The 20,848-nt window shown below is 41.6% G+C and overlaps 1 protein-coding gene across 3 annotated transcripts in view; it reads right to left on the bottom strand.

The window, feature by feature from the left end:
* LOC137301505 (protein Aster-B-like) overlaps window positions 1–20,848 on the bottom strand; it is a 558,548-nt gene that overhangs the window by 341,920 nt on the left and 195,780 nt on the right. The window contains exon 1 of one of the 3 annotated variants that reach the window (XM_067971032.1): window positions 6,139–6,202. The exons of the other annotated variants lie outside the window; for them this stretch is intronic. Within the exon in view, the coding sequence (XP_067827133.1) occupies window positions 6,139–6,161 (23 nt within the window). The 5' untranslated portion in view covers window positions 6,162–6,202. Of the gene's footprint in view, window positions 1–6,138; window positions 6,203–20,848 lie in introns of those variants that run through there. 3 annotated transcript variants of the gene reach the window in all.

The following is a 20,848-nucleotide window of genomic DNA, read 5'->3' as shown; positions in this document are numbered from 1 at the left end:
CATAACAAATGTAAGGAATCTTACAACACCAGGTTATAGTCCAACAGTTTTATTTGAAAATCACAAGCTTTCGGAGCTTACCTCCTTCGTCAGGTGAGTGAGTGAAAGGTTCTCAAATCGCATCGCATATATTAGGCTGGGAGACGATCACACTAATCAAAGGTGTCGTTGGTGTTCAGACAGGTTAGCCACGGAAAACATTACATCCCAGTATACTGAATACACAATGGGTCAGATTACAAAGCCAGAGAGAGAAAGAGACCCGAAAGGCAGAGAGAGAGAGAATGTCCAGTTGTATTAAAAACAGATAACTTTTTTTTCCTGCTGGTGGGGTTACGTGTAGCGTGACATGAACCCAAGATCCCGGTTGAGGCCGTCCTCATGGGTGCGGAACTTGGCTATCAATTTCTGCTCGACTATTTTGCGTTGTCGTGTGTCTCGAAGGCCGCCTTGGAGAACACTTACCCGAAGATCGGTGGCTGAATGTCCTTGACTGCTAAAGTGTTCCCCGACTGGGAGGGAACCCTCCTGTCTGGTGATTGTTGCGCGGTGTCCGTTCATCCGTTGTCGCAGTGTCTGCATGGTCTCGCCAATGTACCATGCTCCAGGGCATCCTTTCCTGCAACGTATGAGGTAGACAACGTTGGCCGAGTCACAGGAGTATGAACCATGTACCTGGTGGGTAGTGTCCTCTCGTGTGATGGTGGTATCCGTGTCGATGATCTGGCATGTCTTGCAGAGGTTGCCGTGGCAGGGTTGTGTGGTGTCGTGGACGCTGTTCTCCTGAAAGCTGGGTAATTTGCGACACTGCGACAACGGATGAACGGACACCGCGCAACAATCACCAGACAGGAGGGTTCCCTCCCAGTCGGGGAACACTTCAGCAGTCAAGGACATTCAGCCACCGATCTTCGGGTAAGTGTTCTCCAAGGCGGCCTTCGAGACACACGACAACGCAAAATAGTCGAGCAGAAATTGATAGCCAAGTTCCGCACCCATGAGGACGGCCTCAACCGGGATCTTGGGTTCATGTCACGCTACACGTAACCCCACCAGCAGGAAAAAAAAGTTATCTGTTTTTAATACAACTGGACATTCTCTCTCTCTCTGCCTTTCGGGTCTCTTTCTCTCTCTGGCTTTGTAATCTGACCCATTGTGTATTCAGTATACTGGGATGTAATGTTTTCCGTGGCTAACCTGTCTGAACACCAATGACACCTTTGATTGGTGTGATCGTCTCCCAGCCTAATATATGCGATGCGATTTGAGAACCTTTCACTCACTCACCTGACGAAGGAGGTAAGCTCCGAAAGCTTGTGATTTTCAAATAAAACTGTTGGACTATAACCTGGTGTTGTAAGATTCCTTACATTTGTCCACCCCAGTCCATCACCGGCCTCTCCACATCTTCATAACAAAAGGAAAGTCGGTTGATGTGTTCTAACTTCATTTGGAAAACCATACCAAAATATCATCTGACTTCTATTGAAAGAGCGTCATCTTCATAAAAAGCTTCTGTTTTTCTATTTCGGCGGGGGGGGGGGGGGGGGGGGGGGAAGAGAAGAGTCAAAGGTCAAAGAGCACTGCGTTATTTTTATCACAGAGATCATTAAGAGCAGGAGTGCATCAATATTTGCAGAGGTTCCCTGGGACTGCATCAATATTTGTGTTAATACTTTCAGACTATAGTGCAATATTTATTGTAGTTCATCAAAACATTAACTCTGTTTCTCTCTCCACAGATGCTGCCTGACCTGCTGAGTGTTTCCAGCATTTCCTGTTTTTATTTCGGATGTCCAGCATCCACAGTATTTTGCTTTTGTACAATATTTATTACTGTTTTCTCAAACTTTGCTTCTCTTCTCAATCTCTGTTTTATTCTTCCTGCTGTTTTCTTTTCTCTTTCTCACTCCTCTCATCCCATTTTTCTTCTTCAGAATCCCCAAGTCCCCACTGCCCCAGGCCCTGACATATTTAGCAATAAATGTCCTGTAGCAAAGAACCACCAAGATTCGTTGAGAAAATACATACGGTGCATCTTCTCAGAGAACATCAACAACCATTTTTATAGTTGCTATTGGCAGTGGGCAATCTATATATTACCCATTCGATTCTTCAGTGCTTTAATCAGTTTTTCAATCCAAAGATCCCATAAGCTATAGGCATTCCTATAGAGATGGGAACCCTACGCGTAGATTCTTGACTAGTTTGGTTTTCTTCATAGTTTCTGCACTGTTCCAATTCTTGCTATTTAAAGAGAAATCATTATCAAAAGCCAACTTCACAGTACCTCTTCATGAACCCCTGTATCTTAAAGAACTTGTGAGATTGAATAATTGCTTATGGAGATTAGGTTATTAACAAAATTTAAAGAAAATCTTGTCTCACTGTAATGTGAAATTAACATTATATAAATTTGATGCCAAATTCATGTTGCTAATGGTAGAAACTTGGCCTAAAATTCATTGTGGAGCACCAGTGAATTCAAAGCTAGTGCATTTGGATGTCTCCAGTGAGACCAACAGAATGAGGTGTCATAATGCTAGGGAAGTTCTGTACCAGCTTCAGTACAATAACAGTAGCTGATATGGCTTTCCTGAAACCTATAAAGTCATGCCTGATGCAGGTCATGACACCGCAACATCCTGATATTAATTAAAGCAGACCTTTAAATCAGACCCTTCTGGGACTCCGACACCAAACAGAGTTCAGCGTGTGCAGCTGGTGAGGCAGGCGCACACACTGGACATTCCAGTTTCCTTTGAAACTAGAAATATCTCTACGTACGCGATTGTTGTGGAACTTCTATTAGCAGATGTAACCCTGTTGCCGCAAGGAAAGCGGCTTTGTTTAATGATGTTTCACCTGCGTCACTCTTAGCAAACAGCAACACATCCCTCATTTGTATGCCTGTCATCACCGTTATGCAAATTGGATTATAATTCAACTTCTGGAAAAAAATATATAAATGATCTTAACATTTCTTTTTAATATTAAAAGTAAATTAATTCAGGAACTCATCCTTATATAGAAATGCACTTTACTGTTCAGTGATTAACAGAATCTGTTAATCACTGAACAGTAAAGTGGCCTATTGGTCTATAAACCAGGCTCCCAGTATGCACCACAGGGATACCAACCAATCAGAAATAAAGAAACATCCCATAATGTCACATTGCTATGGAAACAACCCACTATTTTCTTGAGCCAATCTGCTCTAGATCAATCCATGTGGCTTTTTTTAAAAATGGATTTTATATATCTCCACAATTCCATAATGGGATGTTATTAAGGCCCTGTTTCAACAGCACAGAATGATCTATTCAAATGCTCAACTCTGGAAATTTCTTGTGACAGACTAAAAGACAGAAACAGATATGACCAGTTTGTCAGTAATGCTCTTTAAGAGGAAACTAACAAACAAAAGTAGTGTTCTGAACTAGGTATTGATGGTATGTTCACTACAAATCGCTAGAGCTCACGTGGGACATTTAAGCTCCACACTTACAAGATAAACAGTTGATGGGTGACGACATACTTTGGCTCCTAAGCATTTTTAATGAGAAAATTCTCTACAGTTTTCAGCGGAGGCTGTATGAAGCCCATGTGGTGTGACAATTTTATTATAATCTCTAGAGTAATGATGTTCAACTATAACAAGCATCCATTATTTTACACTTCACTAAACACGATCATTAACACATGCACGGAGAATGTAATAATGCTAATGGTTTCAACAGGCTTTTGATTTGGCCGGGGTGGGGGGGGGGGGGGGGGGGGGAGGAGAAAATGAGTGGGAGGTGTGCAAGAGGAAAGGCAGAGCTGATATTAAAGCTGTAAGCTGATAAACAAAAAAATGCCAAGATACTGGAATTCTACCCTTTGATCAGAATTATGTTTGGGAATGGGGATGACCTAAAAGATTTAGTTGGGGATTTGACTCATGAACAAGCCACGAGCTTGAGTTTCAAGATATCCCTTTACTCAGGCTCACTTTCTGTAGGGGGATGCATTTAACCAGATTTTGGCTTCATCACCTCACATCTACACAACGCTCACTCTCATTGGAAGCAAAGCCCAGTGATCTTACAAACCCCACTTGGACCACAGCTCCTGCTATCTGCAATAAAACAGCAGTGACAACAGTTGAGGCAAAAGTGATCCTGACCACCCATACTTCCAAATGGAATAGTATAGACAATGCTGAAATGTCTGGAAAGGAAGGAGGAAAAAGGAAGTGGTTGCAGTGGCAATCATAGCCTTACTGTCAGGAGAGTCACTGAATACACTTCCTGACTGGCAGGACGATACAGCACCATTGGGAGATCTGAAAGTAGAGCTCCTGCCTCATGAGCTTATAAATAAAGTATAAGTAAGGGATAGGAAGCCTCTCCCAGCCGTGCTGTTTTTAACATGGAACAGCATCATTCTATTTGTGGGTGTTCTCTATCACTCTCTATCATTTACCGTCTCCTGACTCTGTCCCAGGATATGTTTCATTATCCAGTGTCAGTGACACACTTCCCAGGACTCTGTGCAATAGGGTCATTTAGACCACCCTCTACTCCCCTGGATTATGTAGACAAAGAAAATATTTCTTTGTTATACTTCTTTGTTAGTTTGCACTTTGTTCTGTTCATTTAAAAGCTCTAATCATTCATTACCTTTCATTCTGTATTTTCCCCAAAGATTTTCTACCCTTTATATTTTATTTCCTATCTTTATTTTCATGTATTTGTATTTTTTTCTTGTCCTTGCAAAATGGTTTCCTTTTTAATTTATCTCCCTTACACTAGGTTTCAAATTTTATTGATCATTTACTTAATAAGATTTTTCTTTTTAGTACCAATTGCAAAATCACATCTTTGCTGCTCTATTTCCCAATAACCCACGGTTTAAAAAAAAAGCTGACAGTACTATGAAACAGTGATATTATACTATACAACTTCAGGGCCCCAAGCACTGCTTTTATTGTGCTATTACCTTAATAATGCCAGACTCTGCACAAGAAGAAAATGAAGAGAAAGAGCTTGCATTTATATAGATCCTTTCACCACCTCAGGACCTTACAATCAATTAAGCACCTGTTTTTTTTTAAAGTAGCACTATATATATAGTACACCAAATAAACAACTGCCAGTGAGCTTAAGACAGTAACTTGATCATAATGTTTATCGACATTGTTCGAGTTTCATTTTCACCATCCATGACTGCATTAGAATTGATTAGTAGAATTTTTGATTTGTAACACTTCGCCAATTTATCTATATACAAGTTTCATACGAAGCATAAAATGGTACTCTTAATAATCACTGTAAATCAATAATTATTAAATTGAGTATTTCTTTGAAAAATAGAATTGGTAAAAACAGAACAAATATCTGGAATTAACTCATTTTCTGAGGCACACACAGCGGCACAATCAATTTGACTGAAATACCCGAAACATTGAACTTTATGACAGAGAAAGCGGAGATGATTATGCAGATTGATAGGTAATCATTTCAAACTTTAAGAAATAAAAGCTGCCAGCAAATTGGTGTTAAAATATTTCATGATTTAAAGACACAACTCCTTGCCTGCATTATTAATTCCTGAATCTCTTGTCCATGTTAATACACTTTATACTTAGAACAATATTTAAAATAACTCATTTATTTTAAATGAATTTACATTCATTTTACAGGAAAATATTAAATGTAATCTTTCCTGATTACACTTCCATGCTTTTCAAAAAAGGAACATTTTAACAAGTTGTCACATTCTTCAAAAGGATAAAAAGGCTTGTGAATTTGATACACACAGCTTGAAACCTGAATCACCTTTTTAGAGATAACAGGAGTAACTTTAACAAATTTATAAAGACATTACTCGTGCTCACACTTTTAAGTTAAAGGATTCTACTGCAGCTAAATACACTGGATAGAAAACATGTCTCTGGTCTAATGCTTCTCCCCCTCCCCCCCAATTTATCACCCAAAAGTTCTAAACAACTGGGGAAAAATGACTGTTTAACAACAGAAAACATGTAAGTAATTCAAATAATCGAAGGCAAAACAGCCGTTTTGACTTGGCTAAAGAAACAGAGTGCTACAGGTTTTTGCTGTTGAAAAAGTGACTGAATGGCAGTTTCATTACCTGAATTCAGCAACACCAAACATGGCTTACGCAGGTTTTCTATTGTATGGGAGTTCATAGCACTATGAGATGGTACTATAATACTTGAAAGAGTAACCAGAGTAGTTTAAGCATTAAGCCTGTAAGGCACTATTCATTAACTCTTAAGTCCAAAAGTTGCATTCACTCAGAGTTTCACACTCATCTTAAACCACATGGGCCTTAAATTACATATTACCAGCTCAGTCTTGTCATAACCTTTACTGTACATTTACTTCATTCCAAAGATCAAAGGTAAGGGGAAAAAAGGTATAGTTACCGGTTGAGGGAATCATTTTTCTTTAATATCTGGATTTGCTCCCACTCCATCAGGACTATAAAAAGTGAGGGTATGAATCTGGAAATGTTTAAAAAGCCCTGATGTGCCCTTCACCAGCCCACTCTTTTAATTAACCCCTGTGAACTCTGAAAACTTGTCTTCTAAAAGAAACCCATGCAGTGTTCACTACAATGATCACCAACATACAATGACCTTCCTTATTATGCACGTGGTTTATGATTCCACCCATTAAGAAACCATAAACTTCAACTTTATGATGTAATCCATTTTCTTATCAGTCCCAAATGCAGTCACTGCACCTATCAAAACATATAGGGCCAGATTTTACTGTAAAAGTAACGGAGAGACGAACAGCACTCACCTTTACTCACGTGCAAATCGGACAGTAACTTCTGGCGGCTGCACATGTGCAGTTAAACATGAAAATCCGGAAGTTGCTGGCCGAGATGCGATGCTCCTCTAAAAGCGGCACAAAAACGGCATCTCGCGTCTGGCTCCCCGTTCAAATGTATTGAATGGTGTGAAATTCCTGTAATTCCTGATAGATACGGACTAAACGCACCAAAAAAATTTAAGGCTTCTATTAGGGCTAGTACCATTTTCAGAGCCAGAGGGGTTGTTTGGTAGTATATCTTAATTACTACCAAACAACCCCTCTGGCTCTGAAAATTAACTTTTATAAGTGTAGACTCTCATTCCTTGAAGTATTAATTATTGTTGGACATTTTAAAAAAAATAAAACATTTTTTTCTTACTTTTTCTTTGGCTCCTTTAACTCTTTCTCTTAATCCAATCTTTCCTTCCATCTCTATTACACTTACTGTACCTGCTTTGATACTGAATTCACACTTCCTGGTTCAGTCTCTGCATTGTTCATTAACGATTCTTCATTCTGCTTGGTTGAGGAGATACACAGCTACTTGCCCTATTCACACAGGTCCCAGCATTATGACTTTGCTTCTTCTAAAATTATGGGCCAGATTTTGCTGTGAGCGGCGACTGAACAACGCCTGCCTGCTGTCAGTTAGACTTGCACCGTGCTTTTGGATCTCTAATTTAGAGGAATTTGTCATGCAAAAGCTCATAGAAGGCCTATGGGCAAGTGCAAGTCTAACTGACAGCAGGCAGGCATTGTTCAGTCGCCGCTCACAGCAAAATCTGGCCCATAATTTTAGAAGAAGTAAAGTCATAATGCTGGGAGTCTTGTGGATAAGGTCAGTTTCTACAACAGTGTGTTATGAAATGCTCATTCTGCACTCTGGCGACATGTCTACAGCAACAAACACTTTCTGCAGCACTTTTCACTATGAACTTTAATGACCAATTTTTAATTAAATAATTAAGCTGGGGCTGACTAGTGGAGTGGCACATTGGTGTACTGAGTGTTGTACAGTACAGTGATTGAATGTGAGTTGAGACCCACCGTTCCACACATCGAATTCCCAATCTCACCCAAGCCATCAGGGAGAAGGTACCGAATAAAGCTTTTCCCACAGAGTGGGAATCAAAAGGCTGTCAAGCCCATGTTACCCTCACACACTTCTGGTTCGATCAGTATTGTGACCTTCACCCGGGTCTGTCACTTTCACACTCATGGAATGATTATTTGACCTGGGGTCAAAGTCCATAAAGGAGGAAAATTATCATTTTTTCCTTTTCTATATACAACATAACCAAAAAATACATGACAAGATCATGGCATCAACAACTTACCTGCTTTGAAGCCTCTCAAAGTTCTTGAAATTAGCTACCATAATAAATGATTTGCTTTAGCAGAAAATAAACAAGTGGAATAAAAGGAACCTTTAAATCTGTCTCAAAATAATTACAGAAATTCCAATAATTCTTTAAATTGTTACAAATGCTATTACCTATTCTAATGTGAATCTTTGAAAGGCATTAGTGTTACGAACTGGATAGCCAGGTGGTGAAGGATAGAATACTAGAGCCTAGTCTTCAGTTGCTTCAAGCCTTTATTCACAGAAACCACATTACCGTCACCACAACCGAGATCAGCTCTCTTATAAATGGATACAAGAGAGTTCCCAATTGATACCCACCACCTGAATACAATTAACACTAATTGATATAAATCACATGGATACAATTAACAATTAGTACGAAATTTCCTCTTTTCCATCTGGGCGTAAATAATCTCCTGCAGAGGGCGTAGAGACAATCACCCACCTGTAATACGGCCCACCCAATTTCCCATCCATTTAAATTAACAGAAGGAAAACGGGCAGGCTCCATTACAAGCATGTGATCCTCTCTGTGCAATTCTCCTCTTTGTGTTTCGCCCAGGCAATTATTTACACCAAGCACAATAGAGAAAAATGTACTCCAATATGTTCATGAAAAGGGGTTTGGGACATCTTTGCATTGTTTGCTTGCTAACATACAATATGAATGTAACAGTTCACATAGATTATAAGGATATGATTTCCTCCCTTTTTTTCACAAACATTAGTGAGCTTGAAATTGTACCCCCAAATTTTTTAAAGATACAAGAAATGTAGCACAGTTTCCTGACTGCTCAGTTAGAAAAGACAGTATATAACTTAGCCATACAGACCAGAAGATCCCAGGTATGATTTATGGTCTGTGGGGAGTTAGCCAATCTCAGTTACGATGGCAGAGCTGCTACAATTGGCCTCAGCCTTCCTGGATTTGGGCAAATCAACCAGTACTCCAGTGCTTGATTGTTGTCCGGCAGCTTCTGCTGGAAAATGTGCCTTTGCGTACATTAGGTGTGGCAGCATTGAACTCAGCTATGAAACAAGCCCCCATTCCCCATCCCCCAATATCAAATAGCCTGCTAATATTCACTGCCTATGCTCACATATCACGAATAGCCACTTTGGCAAGGGACTGGTGGGTGTCCAGAACAGGAAAGAGAATTGAAGGAGGAGAGAGTTATGGGGAGGGGGAGGCAGAGATTTTTAAAAATGTAATAGCACAAAGTAAAATGGTTTGTAATGGGTTAAGATTTAATTCTCTGCTGAAAAAGATGCAATATTTTTCATGGAGGAAACTGATATACAAGCAATTAAAAAGACACGAATGCCCAAAAATGCATGAAAAGCTGTACGTTGACTACGTGAGTCTGCCCTGCCTACTCTGTTGTCATGGCAATGAACTTTGGAAGTATGAACTTTGGAAGTATGATAGTAACATGAGAAAAATAAATCTTTTTGGAGCAGTTGTTCTGAAGAGTTTCTTTGGACTGCCAACCTAGTAAAAGTATGCTAGGATTTGGAAAATCATCTTTTTTCTCATCTGATGACTGAGCAATTGAGTCAGGCTAATTGGCAGCTAAAAGGCCAAAATCCTGAGCTCCCCATGACTGCAGAAGTTCGTAAGCTACAATCAGGGAATCCCTCAGCAACGACCCAGCCTTAAAGAAGATAGGATAAATAATTCTATTTATCAGAAGACCTTTGATCAAGTACCAGGCTAGTTTACTGTACCAACTGCAGACCACTGGCCTCTGCCCTCTTGGGCTAGGGAAGAAAAAAAATCAACTAGTATTCCAGTGCCTGATTGTTGTCCAGCAGCTCCTACTAGAACGTGCGCCTTTGTGGGCAATGTGTATCAGGAATCAAAGCGAGAGAAACTAGACCATCGCCCAAAATGGGGAGAAAGTCGGTAGAGCAACTGCTCCCCTCACCCGTCCGCGCTGCCTGAGGTCTGAGCCAAATTTGGCTTTCAGGCCTCATTTAAATGCCGCCAGCGAGCTGCAGGCCCCAAACAGGCAAAAGGGGAAGCCACAACTTGCCAGTTGGGGACAAGGGGAAATCGGTGGCTCTCACGTGCAGCCAGCCAACAGCTTGGATCTGCAGGGAAAGCCTCGAATGCGGGCCAGAATTTTGTGTGTGTGCATCCTTGCTTCTCCTGGGCCCACATTGATAACTGAATATTTTTTGGATCTTTTTATTGAGCAGCTTCCAGCAGTCCCTTTAAGGGCCACTGGTTAGGCCGCTCAAGACCTGACACAACTAGGCAGAGAATGTTTGGTGCAAGCTCCCCCCATTTGAACCTGAATTTTGTAGTCAGGGTCCTATAACTTGCGTAGGACCCTGATTTGCCCCATTTCAGATGGGTTCCCTGGACAACTAAAAGTCACCCGAGTCAATACGGCATCAAGCGCTCTTCCAGTCCAGGTCAGGCGCGACAGATTGCGATGTGATATTCGGAGGCCTAACACCCATTTTACAGGCGCAAAACAGGCAGCTTTATGTTGAAATTCTCCCCCATAGAATCACAGGAATTTCAGCAAAGAAGGCAACTATTTGGCCCATCGTGCCTTTGACGCTGCTAGCTCCACGGCCACGCTGTTCCCTATATTCTTTAAAATATTTTTCCTTTTCAAATGCTTATCTAATTCCCTCCTAACTGCTATTATTGATGCAGCTTCACTGTCACTTGTCGCACTGTATTCCATATTCTAATAACTGCACAAAATTATTTCTTCTAATCTTCCCCTTTATGTTGTTAATACTAATCCTACATTTATGAAATAACCTTTCACTATTTATCCTTTCAAAACACCTAACACTTCTAGTAGGTACCCCTCAATATTCTCTGCTCCAGTGACTACAACCTTAGATTTTCCAAGCCTCTCATTACAACTAGAACCTCTCATTCCTGGATCATCCTAATAAGCCCACATTATACCTTTTCCCATGACTCCAATATTCTTTCTGTAATGGGGTGCCCTGAACAGCACATATATTCCAACTGTGGCCTAAATATTGTCTTGTACAGATCCTGCATTACATTCATGCTTTTATAATGAATGTCACTATATATAAAACCTCAACATCCAGTACAGATTTTAAAGATTTATGTGCCTGCAACTACAGATCTTGCTGTTCCTCCACATCATTAAGAGTCTCACAATTCTCTTCTATTTTCAAAAATGTACTGCTTTACATTCATTAACAATTAAGTGCATTTACCACAAACCTGCCAATTCTCCTAACCTGTCTACGTTCTCTTGCAGTTTTCTGCATTCGTACTTACAGATTGCCTTGACCCCTAAAATAATGTCACTGTCAAATTTTTATGTTAGTCCCTCAAACTCCATGTCTAAAATTTTTTTTTTTAGGTAAATGGAGAACAAGAGGCGTCCAAACAACAACAATTTGCATTTACTTGGAGCCTTTAATGTAGTCCCAAGGCATTTCACAGAGGAGAGTTAGGGAAAATATCCAAAAGCACAGTCGAAAAGGGAATCTTAAAAGTAGGGAGATAAGTAGCAAGGGAGTTCTAAAGAATAGAGCTAAGTCAAATAGTAGAACAGACAGAGTGGGATGCACAGGATCGAAGGGTATGAATCAGAACATCAAGCTCAAGGAGATTGCAAAGTTAGAGTGTGGAGGGATTTATCAACAAGGACAAAGATTTTGAATTCAGTGCACTGTTGGACATGGGGCCGATGGAGATCAATGAGGATTGGTATCAGGAATAATTGGAACAGGGTGTGGGCAGTAAAGTTATGCGCAAGTTGGACTTTGTATAGGGTAGAGCCTGGGAAGCCAATGAGAAGGGACTAACATCAAAATGAGAAGCAAAAAAGACACAGATAAACGTTTCATTGGCAATGGAGGTGAGGTCAGGTCAGAGATAGAAGACGTGTAAGTTTGAAGCTCGGCTCAGCATCAAACAGGACACCAAACTTGTGCACCATCTGTTTCAGCCTTAGAAAGCAATTAAGGAAAGTGTGTGTAGGCAAAGGTATGGAGTTTTTGACCGGAATGAAGTAAGATGGCTTCCATCACCCCAATGTTTAATGTTCTAGCTCATCCAAAACTTGACGCCAGATAAGCAAATCAGACAACACAGTGACGGTTGAAGAATTACGGGCAATGGCGGAGAGGTAAAGCTGGGTATCATCAACATGTGGAAAATGACTCTGTGCCTACAGATGATATTACTTAGCAAACATATAAAGAAGGAAAAGAGGTCAAGGATGGAACTTTGGGTAGACTGGAGGTAACTGTGCGAGGGCGATAGGAAAAGCCATTGCACAAGGTATACTGGTTAGTTTGGGTCATATAGAAATCATAGAATCTTATAGCACAGAATGAGGCCATTCGATCCCTAATGTCCGTGTAGGCCCTCTGAAAGAGGTATCTTAGTCCAATTCCCCTGCCCTTCTAAATTTTTATTTTTCAAATATTTATCAACTTCCATTTTAAAATATATAATTGTGGAATCTGCCCCTAGCACCATTTCTGACAAAACAATTTTTTTATACAAAAGGAATGTCCTAACTTCTCACTTTTCTCTTTTGGTGATCATCTTAAGTTTAGGACTGGAGGAAGTGTGGGCAGTTTGAAGAGGCGGACCACAGAGCGAAGCTGGTGGAGGAAGATGGAATGGCCAGCCTTGATGAACATCACCGAGAGATCAAAGGGGACAAGAAGCAATAATGTTGTCGGTGACTTTGACCAGGACAGTTTTGGTGCTGTGGGTAGGGTAGAAGCTGAATTGAAGGGATTTGAACCGGGAAATTTGGGCAAGGTGAGCACAGAGCAAATGATAAAGGCCTTAGAGAGGAAGGGAAGGTTAGAGTAGATAGGAGGGATAGTTAGAAAAGATGAAGGGGTATGCTTTTTGAGGGGAGGGGAGTATGATGGTAGTTCTCACGAAGGGAATGGTGCGTGCGCAAATGGAATCAATAAGGATATTGGCGAGCATTTAGGCAAAGTACTGAATGGTCAGGAGTTGGGTGAGAAGAGAATCAAGGATCAAGGACATGGCTCTCAGAGATAAGCTAGGCGAAGGCAACAGATGAGCGTGAAGATACATAGTGATAACACATTGGGGCTATGGTGACAAAAAAGCTGAGGGTGGTTACGCAAATGGGGAGGATGAAGAGGAGGAGGGAGCAGATACCACTGCATGAATAGTCTTCAGCTTTGAGGCAAAGTCATCCGTAAGTTCCTCATACTTGACACAGGAGAAGGCTGTTGATCATTGAGGAATCTGGAGTTGCCCATGCCATTTAGGATAACCCTGAAGTAGGAAGAGAATTTGGCATGGAGAAGACATAGTACTGCTTGAGATGGGCAAGCATGATCTGGAGATGGATCACCAGACCAGGGGTGTGCCAATACATTTGAGTGGCTTCAAGAGATGAAAATTGTACTAGGAGGAATAGCAGGGATGAGAGAGAGACAATAAGAAACTTGCGAGGGATAAAGCATCAAAGGCAAAGCCAAAGGAGTTAACAAGTAGATCAGCAGAGTCAGGACAAGGAGAGCGAGTTACAGAGTGTGTTAATGCAGCAGCAGGAAGAAGTTTTTTTTGGAGACGGAGGGTGAGGCTAGTGAGATTGGAGGTGGACAGAGAGATGTAGATAGTAAAAGGAGGACACAACAGAAGTGGCAAGGCTATGTGGGGGAATTTATACACAGAGCGCAGACAGGATGGCAGAGAAGTTGAAAGAGAAGGGTTAAGGGAATTTAGGTGAAGGTTGAAGTCAACAAGGGAGAGGAGTGGCTCATTGCAAAGGCTAAGAGAAGAGAATAGGGAAGAGATCTAAGTGAAGAAATCATCGTGAAGCTTCAGAGGGCAGTAGGCAACAAGGAGCTTAAAGGAGGTGCTGAAACAAGGAAAAAGATGCCAGAGAAGCGGGGCATGCGAATGCCAAGATAAAATCTGGTGATAACAGCTTCGCTGCCCTCTCCATACGAGACATGGTAAAATATATAGTTGAACAGGGCAACTTCAGTGAAAGGGAAGGAGCCACTGTCTGTGAGCCAGGTTCAGTCAGGCCAAGATTCCTGAGGCATACCACCAGCTATTTCTTGGCAATCTAAGAAACATCCATTTGTTCCTATTCTCGGTTTCCTATCCCTCGATCCACGTTGCCATTTTATTGTTAATACAATGGACCTTAATCTTCACAAGTCTCCTATGTGACACTAACCAGCATCACTTAAACAGATGATCTAGTCATTATCACATTGCTATTTGTGGGACCTTGCTGTGCGCTAATGGGCTTCCGCGTTTCCTTCATTACAAAAGTAATTACACTTGAAAAGTACTTAATTGGCTGTAAAGAGTTTTGGGACATCCTGAGGTCATGAAAGGCACTATATAAATATAAGTCTTTCTTTATCAAATGCTTTTACAAAGTCCGAGTATATCACATCCAGTTTGTCCATAACGTGATTGAATTCTTAGAGAAAATTATCAATTTAGTCATGTATCACCTATCCTTTACAAATCTGTGTTGCAATCCCTGATTAGCCTATACCTTTAAGTGTTTATTAATGCTATCCCTCATTATGCACTCCAGCAGTTTCCTTACTATGGACATGAAGCCAACTGATCTATAATTATTACCTGGCTGACCACTTTAATATTTTTAAATATAGGTGTAACATTTTCCACACTCTGTGCCTTTGATATAATTCCTGCCTCCAAAGAATTTTGGGAAAATGATTAATGCCTCTGTTACTTCATCACTAACTGGCCTTCAATATTCTAGAGTATAGATTATTCAAGCCCAAGGTCTCATCAACTTGGCATTCCAGTTAACCTTGGAATACTAGGGTTCAATCACTGGGGCTTCTTTTGAAGTGTATGTGTACATAGATGAATAAAAAATAAGACTTGCATTTATATAGTGCCATTCATGACCTCAGGACATCCCAAAGCACTTTACAGCCAATGAAGTTCTTTTGAAATATACTTACTGTTGTAATATAGGAAATGCAGCAGCCAATTTGCACACAGCATGGTCCCACAAACAGAAATGTGATAGTGATCAGGTAATATATTTTAGTGATGTTGGTTGAGGGATAAATATTGGCCAGGACACGGGGCGGACCTCCTCTGCTCTTCTTTGAAATAGTGCCATGGGATCTTTTACATCTGCCCTCGGGCCTCGGTTTAACATTTCATCCGAATGACGTCGCCGCAGACAGTGCACTACTGCACTGGGAGTGCCGGCCTAGATTTTGTGCTCAAGTCTCTGGAGTGGAACTTGAACCAACAACCTTCTGACTCAGAGGAAAAATATATTTTCACACCTAAAAACTGTCATTGAATCTAATTTCTGATGGATCTACAGAAGTTTCTGTGCAATTGTCAGAAATTATTACATACAGGTCTGCTTTTCATTTCAGTTTTGTACTTTTTGGGGAGTTGCATTTATATAGTGCTTTTTACTTTTGATTACAAATGGAAATAATTATTTCGGCAATATATCAACTATGGCTCAATTAATAGTCTAAATTTAAAATTATATCTTCATAAGAACATAAGTGATAGGAGCAGGAGTAGGCCATTTGGCCCCTCAAGCCTTTTTTAAAAATTCATTCATGGGATGTGGGCGTCACTGGCGAGGCCGGCATTTATTGCCCATCCCGCCATTCAACGAGATCATGACTGATCTGATTCTGGCCTCAACTCCACTTTCCCGCCAGTTCCCCATATCCTTTGACTCCCTTGCTGATCAAAAATTTGTCTAACTCAACCTTGAATATACTCAATGACTCAGCCTCCACCGCTCTTTGGGGCAAAGAATTCCAAAGGCTCACAACGCGCTGAGAAAAGAAATTTCTCCTCATCTCCATCTTAAATGGGTGACCCCTTATTCTGAGACTATGCCCCTAGTTCTAGATTCCCCTATGAGGGAAAACATCCTCTCAGCATTTACCCCATCAAGCCCCCTCAGAATCTTGTATGTTTCAATAAGATCTCCTCTCATTCTTCTAAACTCCAGAGAGTATAGGCCCAACCTGCTCAATCGTTCCTCATAAGAAAACCCTTCCATATCCAGAATCAATGCAGTGAACCTTCTCTGAACCGCCTCCAGTGCAAGTATAGATTTCCTTAAATAGAGGGACCAAAACTCCACACAGTACTCTAAGTGTGGTCTCATCAGCGCCCTGTACAGTTGTGGCAAGACTTCCCTGCTTTTATACTCCATCCCCCTTGAAATAAAGGCCAATATTCCATTTGCCTTTCCAATTACCTGTATGCTAACTCTTTGTGTTTCATGTACAAGGAAACCCAAATCCCTCTGTACCGCAGCATTCTGCAGTCTTTCTCCACTTATATGATATTTTGCTTTTTTATTCTTCCTACCAAAGTGGATGACTTCACATTTTCCGACATTATACTCCATCTGCCAAATTTTTGCTCTCTCGCTTAACCTATTGATATCGCTTTGCAGACACTTTGGGCGCTATACAGCCTCTCCGACATCCAAGACGGCGTCCTGGATACGCACGCACGTTTCCTGCGTGATGTGCGCCAGATGCCATCTTGGTATAGGAGTTAGCGCAGGCGCAGATAACGCACGCTGGAATCATGTAAAGTAGGGAGGAAGTGGCTTCAATCAGCGTGCAACACTGATTTAAAGTGATAGACACCATTTTGGGACTTAACGCTCAACTCAATGCACAGTCTTAACCCCGACCATCTGAACGTGCCCTGGAGTGCCTGGAGGACCCCCCACAGCGCTATTTAAAGGGACCATGCAGGATTTACAGGTTAGTAGCTGGATTATTGCTTCTGGCTGTCGTGACATTTGTAATTGTTTTTGGAGGTCTCCTAGACTTCAATACTAGGACACGGACATAGCCTAACATTTAGAGCCGGGACGTGCAGGGGTGAAGTTAGGAAATGCTTCTACACGCAAAGGGCGGGAGAAGTTTGGAATGCTTTTCTGCAGACGGCAGTTGATGCTAGCCAACTTGTGAATGTTAAATCTGAGATTGATAGATTTCTGTGAACCAAGGGTATTAAGAGATATGGGGCTAAGATGGGTATATGGAGTTAGGTCACAGGTCCACCATAATCTCATTGAATAGCAGAACAGGCTCAAGGCGCTAAATGCCACTGCCACTTGCTGCCTCTTGATATGCGCCACCTTCTCCTGCAAGAAAGCGGGACGTGTGTCTGGATGATGTGCCTGTCGTGGTTGAATAGCTACCAGTGGGTGTGGCCTGTGAGTTGTGGGTGGGCGGCTTGAAACAGTGGTGATGTGTAAGGGTGAGAGGAAGCATCTGATTGGAAGAGTTGAGTACTGATGGAAAGAGTTTATTGGTATGTGGGTGATGGGGTGTGTAGTGCGTGGTGCAGTTTGTAGGAGACGCCACTTGACAGTTGACCTCACTCACCTTGCCCACTCATGTCAAAGCTTTGAACTTCTTCCTGCACTGCATCCATGTTCATGATGCTGTGCGCCTGACATTGACTGCATCTCCTGCTGCCTCCTACTGTCTTTTGAGTATATGTCTGGAGGGTCTCTTGCCGCCGCCGCCGTCCCCCACCCCCCCACCGCGGGTATAAGATGTCCCTCCTTCTGTCCACCTCTTGCACACAAGTTCTCTAGTGCATCAGCAGTGAACCTTGGTGCATGCAGTCTCGCAGGCCTAGTTCCAACTCAGATCGGCAGATTGGTGAGGTCTGGTGTGCAGATTGGAGGATGTGGGATTTAGTAGTGCGCAACCTTTATTCAATGTTTTAACATAGCTCATCAGTGTGCAAACATTTTGATGGGATCTGCATCTATGTTTTACTATGCAATGTCTGATCTCTGTTCAGACTCCGTGCAGACAGTAGACTGTTATTTTCAGCAAATAACAGGTGCCAGCTACCTTTAAGAGATTTCTAAGAAACATCCTCCCTTTAAGAGATTGAGCTCCCTCTGGAGGTGGAAAGTGCAAATTGCATTGATTCCACGTGCAAGGCCTGGAAAGGAACGCTGATTGCTCCCGTGGGTCCAAACTTGCGTCCTGCCTGCGCAGGGTCAATCAGGCGCGGGGTGCCGCTACAACCGCCCAAAATGGACCCTCAGCGAATTTTTCCCCCTTGGTGTCATCCTCACAACTTACTTTTCCATCTATCTTTGTATCATCAGCAAATTTGGCCACAGTACACTCGCTTCCTTCATCCGAGTCATTGATATAGATTGTAAATAGTTGAGGCCCCAGCACTGATCCCTGCGGCACCCCACTAGTTACAGACTGCCATCCTGAAAATGACCCATTTATCCCAACTCTCCGTTTTCCGTTAGTTAGCCAATCCTCTATCCATGCTAATATATTACCCTGAATCAGGCCCTGAAACACTCAGTTTCAAAATAAAAATGGATCTTAGTAACAATTTATTTTCATAAGTAAAATGTTAGCAAATTTAATAGTTCCTTTTTCCCTAAATAAATTCTGGGGATCTCAAAATTTCTATTTGTGCAATATTTGGACATAGAGATCATAGAATCATAGAAGTTTACAACATGGAAACAGGCCCTTCGGCCCAACATGTCCATGTCGCCCAGTTTATACCACTAAGCTAGTCCCAATTGCCTGCACTTGGCCCATATCCCTCTATACCCATCTTACCCATGTAACTGTCCAAATGCTTTTTAAAAGACAAAATTGTACCCGCCTCTACTACTGCCTCTGGCAGCTCGTTCCAGACACTCACCACCCTCAGCAGAATTTAATGGTAATGGATGGGAAAAGATAGATTTTGGTTCTGTGGAAATCTAATTTTCCTTTTATGCATGGTTGTGCTACTGCACATAGGTTTCAGTGTTTAGTCATCTGTGCACCTAATCTGAACATGACTTTTTTTTAAGCAGAGAGCCTGGTAGTTTACCTTTGATTGTGACCAGTGAAAATGATGTTTTGTTGCCTCTGTGTGAATGCTGAAGCAGAAAAAAAACAGGAACACATGCAAGAGACAATGGTAGTTACAAAAACCAGCACAGAAAATGGTTGCTACTAGAATCAAGCCACATTTTTGGGACTTTCAGAGCACATTAATTTTCCATGCTTACAAAATCTTTTCGACACATGCACCCTTGCTGAATTTAAATAAAACAGACACCACTATGTGAATGTTGACTAGAACAGACATGGATCAACTGACTGTGGATGAGACCTGATGAGGGGGTACTTTGCCAACAGTGGTGAATGTGGGGCCCACCTGGGAGGTTCAGGCTGGGATCGGGGTTTGGACCCCAAAGATGAAGAGGTGAAAACTGGCATCCTCCCCTCTACCCCAGCAAGCATCCAGCAGCCTTTCTGGCCAATCTATTAAGAGGCACTCCAGAAGTTACCCCAAATCCCTAAAGGCTCACTATTCGCAGCCCCTCCCCAACCCCAAGAACTTTGGTGGGGTCAGCTGAGGAAGCTGGAGCCAGGCGCATCTCAGTACTTATGCCAGGATGTACACCCCTTGGAATTTTGGGGCTGATCTACAGACAAACAATTATCCCCTAATTGATTTCAGGACATACCCCAAGAAGAATTAGCTGGTAACTGACCTCAGAATGTGCCCATTCACACCATCCACTTTGTGGCCTGAAAGGGCATCGCCCAACCCTAGCAGAATAACACTTTGTGCTTTACATGGCATAATGTCACTGTCTTTGTAAAACAGTGTACCCTTTTAATGACTGTGAGCAACGCCATGGAATACCCACCATTATTAAAGAGAAATGGACATCTCTGAGCAATTCCAAGCTTCAACTATCCTGGGGTTCTGATGATGGTTTAATTCTCATGGCTTGAGGTCATTTAGACTGCAATGATAGCCTATCTGTTCAAATATAAGCTATTATTGCAGTATAAATAACCTCATAAATGCTGTTGCTATTTTGTCACAGCGAGTATCACAGCTGAGCCCAAGCATATTTACTGTTGGAAATTAAGTTTATAACATAATAAGATGATAAAGAATTACAACATTTACAAGTAAACAATCTCCTACACAACAGCATTTTCTGTGTTTTAAATGCGTCCAACATTTTCCATCTGGAGGCCTGTACTTGTCTCAGAAGCCTAAATCTTGAATTCATGGGGGTTACTAGAGCTATTACTGTCAGCTGAAGAGACTCAACAAAGTAACTAGCTGGAGCTATCATAATTTTTTCCTATGACTGACAGCAAGACTAGCTATTCACAGAGTACACCAGGGCTTGCTGTTTATAAACCCCAACTTATCACCTCCTCCCTTTCCAAGTAATGGAAAATTAGTGGTAACTCCGACAGTAAAACATTTTTAGCACTTTGATCTTTATATATTAAAAAAAACCTTCAAAGTGCTAAAAACATAAAAACCCAACTGGTTCACCAATGTCCTTTAGGGAAAGAAACTGCCGTGTTTACCCAGTCTGGTCTATATGTGACTTCAATCCCACACCAACGTGTTTTACTCTTAATTTCCCTCTGAAATGGCATAGCAGCTAGTCAAATATATCAAGCAAAAGTCCCACCACTACCTTCTCAGGGCAATTAGGGATGCACAATACATGCATTCCTTGCCAGTGATGCCTACATCCTGAGAATGGGAAAGAAAGACATTTATAATCTAACATGTTCATTTGATGAACACAGCAACTTGCATTTCTATAGCGCC

This window comes from Heptranchias perlo, chromosome 33, assembly GCF_035084215.1.
Source record: "Heptranchias perlo isolate sHepPer1 chromosome 33, sHepPer1.hap1, whole genome shotgun sequence".
Taxonomy (NCBI): domain Eukaryota; kingdom Metazoa; phylum Chordata; class Chondrichthyes; order Hexanchiformes; family Hexanchidae; genus Heptranchias; species Heptranchias perlo.
Note: the sequence above shows the minus strand (reverse complement) of the source record. Positions and strands in the feature narration are given on the sequence as shown.